At 41.6% G+C, this 7,897-nt stretch overlaps 1 protein-coding gene across 1 annotated transcript in view; it reads right to left on the bottom strand.

Annotated features, from left to right (window-relative positions):
• Window positions 1-2,480: 2,480 nt before the first annotated feature.
• The window catches only part of LOC139376203 (matrix metalloproteinase-16-like), a 45,695-nt gene continuing 40,278 nt past the window's right edge, over window positions 2,481-7,897 (bottom strand). The window contains exons 10-12 of the mRNA XM_071118498.1: window positions 5,748-5,898; window positions 4,547-4,662; window positions 2,481-4,304 (exon numbers count right to left, since the gene is read on the bottom strand). Of these exons, the coding sequence (XP_070974599.1) occupies window positions 3,937-4,304; window positions 4,547-4,662; window positions 5,748-5,898 (635 nt within the window). The 3' untranslated portion in view covers window positions 2,481-3,936. The remainder of the gene's footprint in view (window positions 4,305-4,546; window positions 4,663-5,747; window positions 5,899-7,897) is intronic.

Below are 7,897 nucleotides of genomic sequence, written 5' to 3'. Positions count from 1 at the left end.
ACTAGCCTGACTGGCTCTGCTTCAGAGTTGGGTTCCATTTCAATTCAATTCAGTCAATTCAGGAAGTACACCAACTGAATTCCAAATCCTTGTTAGGGAAAATTAGACTTTCAGCATACTTCACAAATTGACATGGAATACTAAGCTACTAAGCCATATGGAATTGTTTTAAGAAACATAATTTTGCTATTTGATTTTTAACTTTAAGACCCCTTGTATAAATAAGATATATATATATTTTATGACCATTTTTATTTGGTCTTACTGCTATTAGCCTATACAAACGCATTGAATAACAGATTCACATTGAACAACCGAGTCCCCCCCCAAAAAAAAATCTAAAGGAAGTTTGTTCTGAAGCGTCTGTCTGATATCGGAGAGATATAAAAAAGATCAGTTAACATTTTTTTCTTTTTTTGTTATGTATTTAACCCCTGTTTTTGGCACTAAACAGTCTCCAGATACACTTCCATTTTTTTTTCTTTCGAACTGGTACCTGGGGACCTTCAGATGAGTCTTGTGAGGCCTGTGGGCGTCCTAGAGCAACAACCGACATGTACCTGTTTGTGAGAGTCTCACATTTCCATAGGAGTTTTGTAGGCCAAACTGTTCGATGTTACAGACGATTTTGTGAGAAGACCGATTTTCGGAATGTCTCCATGGTCTGCCAAAAACCGCTCTAGCTCTGTTACCTTTCAGCGCAGATGTGGAAGTGCGACATTAGATTTCTACGGGGGCAAGGACATCGACTCTAGATGAAATGATCCATGGAGAACAACAATGAGAAATGAATGGCTTGATGAGAACCCTTTTGTTATATGATTTCTAAGGGTTACGATACAGTGTCTAGTGAAAGTCTACACACCCCTAGCACAGTTTTCACATTTTTCTGCCTTCAATTGAAATCATATTTTTTGTTTTGAAAGCACTGAGGTCGGAAGTCTGAGATTTCTGAGTTTCCAGTTCCGAGTTCCCAGTTGTCTTGAAAGCACCATAAATCTCATGGTACCCTTCGCCAGCTCATATCTGTGTGAAGCTGGTTTCAGTGCTCTCATCTGCATTAAAACCAAATGTCGATCGAGGTTGGAAGTGACAGCAGAGATGAGGTGTGCACTGTCGACCACGCCCCCTGAATTTAAGATCCTCCCACGCAACATGAATCAAGCACACCCATCTCATTAGTGGTGGCGAGATTAGGTCAATTATGTCTGACTAATTTGCAATTGATTGTCACAGCCCCACATTAAAATGATGTGACAATCAGAAATAATGTTAGAATGTTTTTCAATTGACTGCCATAGCCCCAGATAAAAGCGTTTACATTGGCTTTTAATTGTCAGATATCAAAATGGTGTCGTGGGGCAAAAATATTTGGGAATCTCTTTTTTAGGGCAACATGCACTGAGTGTACAAAACATTAAGGACAGCTTCCAATTCACCGGGGAATGGACTCTACAAGGTGTCGAAAGCATTCGACAGGGATGCCGGCCCATGTTCACTCCAAAGCTTCCCACAGTTGTGTCAATTTGGCTGGATGTCCTTTGGGTGGTGGACAATTCTTGATACACATGGGAAACTTTTGAGTGTGTAAAACCCAGCCGCGTTGCAGTTCTTGACACAAATCAGTGCGCCTGGTACCTGCTACCATGCCCCGTTCAAAGGCTCTTTTGTCTTAACCTTTCACCCTCTGAATGGCACACATACACAATCCCATGTCTCTATTGTCTCAAAGCTTAAAAATCATTCTTTAACCTGTCTCCTCCCCTTCATCTACACTGATTGAAGGGAATTCAACAAGTGAAATCAATGAAGGATCATAGCTTTCACCTGGATTCACCTGGTCAGTCTATGTCATGGAGAGAGCAGGTGTCCTTAATGTTCTGTATATCCATTGTTTTTGTCAAAATTGCTCAAACTCAGTGAATTTCGTTCGAAATGATTGATTAGTAGAAATATTCAAACCTTGTCTCTGTTTTTCAAGGAGATTTAAGTCAGGACTGAGACTGGACCACTAAGGAACACTAAACACGTCTTCGAAAGCCATTCTGGAGTGTATTACGCCTTAAAATGTGTTTATTTGTCCCACTGAAAAATACAATTATATTGCAGTGTTAGGTCTTCAGAGGACTGAGGCAGGTTTTCCTCAACATTTTTACATTGGCTTTGTTCCTTTCATATTTTTGGGATCTGGACCAACTCCCCAGTTCTTGCCGATGACATGCATACCCAAAACATGATATTGCCTCCACAATACTTGGAAAAACACTTTTTCACTCTGTGATGTGTTGTGTTGGATTTGCCCTGAACCTTCTTTTTTTCATTGAGGCCAAAAAGTTTATTTCTTTGCCATGTTATTTCGCTGTGGAGTAGATTGTGTACACAAAAAAAATCCCAATTTAATCTCTTTTTAACACGAAATCTTAAACTTTTACATGGGTGTGTAGACTTTCACAAGGCACTGTATGGTATTGATATAGCTGTTGATATAGAGTTCATTATCCTGATTCTATCAAATATTTTTAATTAAAAACAAAAAAAGAAGTACCCCAAATGTGGACAACTCAAATCCCTAAAAATGTAAAAATACGTTTCTTCACGTTCACCGGGAATCTCACATACTGAGTCATCTCACACACGTCGAGAGGAACGTGACATCACACAACCACATTGATTTTAATATCATGGAGGGAAACCATGGGCAATTCAGAGACAATATACTGTAACATGTTTCTTGGGACCTACTGTATATTTTATTCACATTGACTGTACCTACTGTATATGCCTTCAGATCACAGCCAGGATTTTGCCACTTTTACGTTCACTTTTTTTTTTATCACACCATGTAAAAGAATACATGAAAAAACAACTGCTGTCACTGCCAGTCAGAAGAACAACATGTTAAAATATGTTAAGAAATGGACACAGTAAACCCCACTACCACTATCTTCATACAGATTTGTGGAGCCTACATACAGTAGATATGTTAACGCACACACACACACACACACCCACACAGACAGAGTCACGCAAACACACTCTCACACACACACACACACACAAAGAAACATAACAAAAGTAAGCTATGATTAAGGCAGTCTCCAAAATATTGCAGAGATGGTTTTGGCCCCCTGTCTTAGAGACAGACTGCCACAACAGTCTTATTCGGTTCTCAGCTCTGTTCCTAGCTGCTGCTGCTTCCCGTAGACCACAGACAGACAGAGAGCACACCAGACCAGACGGATGGCCATGGGCAGATATGGAAAAGACATGGCCAAAGAAAACGTAAGCGTGATGTCATGTCATGATGATGTTAGATCCATAGATTAGAATTAAACATCCCAACAAAGACTCTCGGAGTCGTAATCCGCACTAGGAAGGGAAGATAGGTCAAAGGTCATATTTGGTTTGGGTATCAGACAGTCCACCTCACAAGTACTAATATTTGAAAGAGAATTAAATCAAAAAGCACAGAGTCTGGGCAACTTGAACTTTACTAGGACATGAAAATAAAAAGTAGTAGCCTATTACTAAAGGGTCCACTGTACTGTAGATAGTAAGGGCTTGTTAGGGGCGTGCAGAGACAGAGAAAGACATGGGTCCCACACAGCTTTCCTTTTTCTCCAATAACTACTGAGTGCACCCAATGATAGCCAAGAGTTAAATCAGACACATCTTCGTTGGAATTGGCAGCCACAGTCCATCATAGTCTTGAATGAAGACGTCTAGCTTCGCTCCCCCTTGCATGTCACAAAGAGGGCAAAGCACAGTTTGGAACATGTTAGGAGGACTCCTCTACTGTACTGCATATACTGTCCATCCACAGAGGGAGTTAGTTTAACAACTAGAGAGCAATAGGAGTTTGATAGCTCTTCCCACAGTCCCTAGTGGAAGTTCCATACACCTCCCCTACAGTTCCAGTCCCCTCTCAGGTTTAGCTCAGACCCACTCCTGCATGGAGCGCTTGCAGTACAGTATGTGTCTCTGCGTGCTCTTCCTCCTGAACTGGAACACGGTGTAGAGCAGGACCATCATGCACAGCGCCAGGACGCAGGGGATGGCGATAGCCACGGCATTCTCTGTGCCCCCTGTGCTGTCCAGCTTGATGACGACGTCCACGTCACCGTTGCTGCTGTCGGAGTGGCGCTCCTCCACCTCCGGGGGGCTCCAGTCCCAGTCGGGGTCGGCCGGCGGGCCGTCGCAGCCCATGAAGTCCCTCAGGATGGAGCGGGGGTAGCCCGGCTCCACACGCAACCGCTGGTTGTTGAACTTCCAGTACTCCTTCCCCTTGTAGAAGTAGGTGAATCCTGTTCACAGGAGGAAAAAACTCAATATTTAAACATTCATTCAAGTTAATAAAATGACTTGTGCCAAAAAAGTTTATTCTAAAATGTACATTTTCTAGTTTTAGAACACAATCAAAAATGTCCTGTACTGAGAAGCAAGGCATAAATAGGCTATATAGAGCAAAGAGGCCAATTTGAGTCATTAGAAAGAGATGCGATGCAGAGATAGAGGATGATATAGAGGGAGGAATGGGATGGCCTACCGTTGGCCTTGTCCACAAACGCCCCCTGAGGGGAGTCAGGGATGCCCTTCCAAACCGTGATGGGTTTGGGGTAACCAGGGTCCATGTTCCTCATGTCTTCGTTGTACCTCCAGTATCTAAAGCCGGGTAGGAAGGAAACAGTGCAGTCAATATCCAGAAATGCAGATGTAGGATCTTCATTTGAGCCAGTTTGCTAAAGGAGGGAAATCATCCTGGAGCAATAGTTAATTAGAATTATTATGTGGATTATAATTAATGACGTTTTTATAGGGGTTGATACATTTTTTTGTTAGGGCAACTTAAGTCGGACATTTCAAAGTGGAAATTCCAAACTTTAGAAGTTTTTTTGAAAACGCATTTCCCTGCACACTCACTCACACACTCACACACCAGCATTATAATCTCATGATCTTCTACACGCACACACAACTTTTAAGGCTCAGGATAACGTTACGCTGTCATACACAGAGGGATGATGTCGTGGTCTTAAAAACAAAACTTCCTAGTGAACAGGGTGCTGCGGCATGATGACAGCGCCATGACAAATAATTTGATCTGCTCTCGCACCCGGGTCAGCGCCTTCATATGATTTCATCTATCATGACAGCTTCACAAAATATCTGAGTCATATTGGTAAACACCATGTACTAAGTATAGCATCTTATTCTCTTATAGTCCACATACATAGATGGTCTCCTTAAAGTCCCTCAACATGGGGCGGCAGGGTAGCCTAGTGGTTCGACCCCCCCGGGGGTGTCCGGGGGTGTCCTAGTAACCGAAAGGTTGCAAGTTCAAATCCCCGAACTGACAAGGTACAAATCTGTCGTTCTGCCTCTGAACAGGCAGTTAACCCACTGTTCCTAGGCCGTCATTGAAAATAAGAATTTGTTCTTAACTGACTTGCCTAGTTAAATAAAGGTAAAAAAAAAATAATAATAAAAACATTCGTGCCAATATCAGTCAATTCTATATAATTTAGCCTGTATCATTGTCATTGATAAAAACTAATACAATATAAGGTATAACCTAATTCACAATCTAACAAATCTAGTGTAACGCACAGACGGTCTCAAAGCCTCCATAACATGCAGGCCCCATTGTCATCAATGCCTGCCAGTCAATTCTATCATCAGCTACAATCTATCGTCACTATGAATCAAACCAATGTGGTGTCATGGAGAAAAGAAAAGGTAAAACAGACCTGTCTCCCTTGAAGAAGTATGTCTTGGCCACGTCCTCCCACCACACGGCGGTCTCTATACTCTGGGTGGGCATTCCGCTCCCAAACAGAGAGATATCCTGAGGGTAGGTGGGCTGCAGAGTAGTGTCCTTGACCACCCAGAAGCGGTTCCCTAAAAAGAAAAAATAGACACATGGATCAGTGGTCATAATTATCCAGTAATCACAAACAGAGCCTGGGTCCAAACATGATGTTTTACACGGTTGCTATGTAACACTGTGAGCAGTATTGGCGCTATTGTGACTTTTAATTGATTCCAATAACGAGGGCTTATTACACTGGCGTACCGGACACCCCCGCAGCCCCCGGAAGGCCACCTCTGGAGGCCCATCCGCATGTCCTCGATGTCTATTTTATTTACTTATTTAATAATTTTTACAGAAACCCTACAAAAAGTAATTTATAAACCTTTTTTTCATATTAATACGTACTAGGAAGCGAGGTGTTTGTTTCTTGGGCTTCAGAAATGTGTCTGAAGAAGTGCCTCATGCCTTGAAAAAAAGAAACTGATTGAAAGAAACGGGATATCAGTGAGCAAAGGCCATGGTCCAGGCTACGACGCCGCTAGTGCAATGAGTGGAGCTTATCAGACCGAGAGAGTTTTTGTTCAGAAAACGATCTCTCGCAGAAATGACGGTTACAGGGGTGGTTAAAAAAAAAGAAGAAGCTTGATTGCAGTAGCAACATCAAGGAAACTGGGCAGAAGGGAGTGGTGCTTTAAATACCTTGACTGCTTACAGGAACAATGGTGAGGTGTTTGCTCTGTCCCTGTACTATAGATTGCCCTTTAACCTCTGTAGCCTTCTGCCCGGTGTGTTTAACTTGTCTAAAGTATGGTATCTTTAAAGCTATTTTTTTATTTGCATTTTTATTTGTATTTTTTTTCTAGTTGAGTATATTATTTATATTGCTTTGTCTTGTCTGCGTGTGTGTATGTTCAAAACTTAATAAACAGTTTTTTTTTAAATATTAAAAAAATACAGTAGTTCTGTAACATCTTTAAATAAACCTCTCATTCTTCTTATTTGCTGGCCTCAACACGTTACGGAAAGAGAGGGACTGTATAGGAAGCTCTGGGGACAGGTCGTCTGGATACTGGACAGTCAATAAATGTGGCATTTAATAGATTGGTTTTACGCACAACAACTTTCTATCCAAGCTGGGAGAAAGCGTGAGAGCTCATGTCATGGAGGTTCAGGTAGGCTACACAGGATCGTTGTATATTCCAGAAAAAATCAATTGGGAGCTGATTAGTATGCTGCTGCATCGAAAATTAATTTTACAATCTGCAATGTTTGAATCTCCTACTTTAATTACCGAACAAGTAATTACATTATTGCCGCCAGCCAGCAGACACTGTGCATAGCTTCGTGAAATGTTAGGATTAACATGAGAAAAGGACGACCAAATAGGCAATAATAGTAATAAACATTTATCCAATCCATTAGCTAAAGCAAAGCTACAGGCTACATGCCCTGGCATCATCGATTCTATAAACAGCCACATAGACATGAAGGGGGGGGGGACACCAGTGACTTATTTGCATAGTTCAGGAAGAAGTAAAGAGCTACTATAGTGTTGTGAGTTTATTTAAGAGCTTTTGAATACGAGTGTAATTATAATGAGTACAATAAGGGGCTACTAAAATGTTGTTTTATTGTGAACGCAGTACAATAAGGGGCTACTGAAGTGTTGTTTTATTGTGAACGCAGTACAATAAGGGGCTACTGAAGTGTTGTTTTATTGTGAACGCAGTACAATAAGGGGCTACTGAAGTGTTGTTTTATTGTGAACGCAGTACAATAAGGGGCTACTGAAGTGTTGTTTTATTGTGAACGCAGTACAATAAGGGGCTACTGAAGTGTTGTTTTATTGTGAACGCAGGACAATAAGGGGCTACTGAAGTGTTATTTTATTGTCAACGCAGGACAATAAGGGGCTACTGAAGTGTTGTTTTATTGTGAACGCAGGACAAGAAGGGGCTACTGAAGTGTTGTTTTATTGTGAACGCAGGACAATAAGGGGCCACTGTAGTGTTGTTTTATTGTGAACGCAGTACAATAAGGGGCTACTGAAGTGTTGTTTTATTGTGAACGCAGGACAATAAGGGG

The sequence above is a fragment of the Oncorhynchus clarkii genome, chromosome 20 (genome assembly GCF_045791955.1).
Source record: "Oncorhynchus clarkii lewisi isolate Uvic-CL-2024 chromosome 20, UVic_Ocla_1.0, whole genome shotgun sequence".
Classification (NCBI taxonomy): domain Eukaryota; kingdom Metazoa; phylum Chordata; class Actinopteri; order Salmoniformes; family Salmonidae; genus Oncorhynchus; species Oncorhynchus clarkii.
Note: the sequence above shows the minus strand (reverse complement) of the source record. Positions and strands in the feature narration are given on the sequence as shown.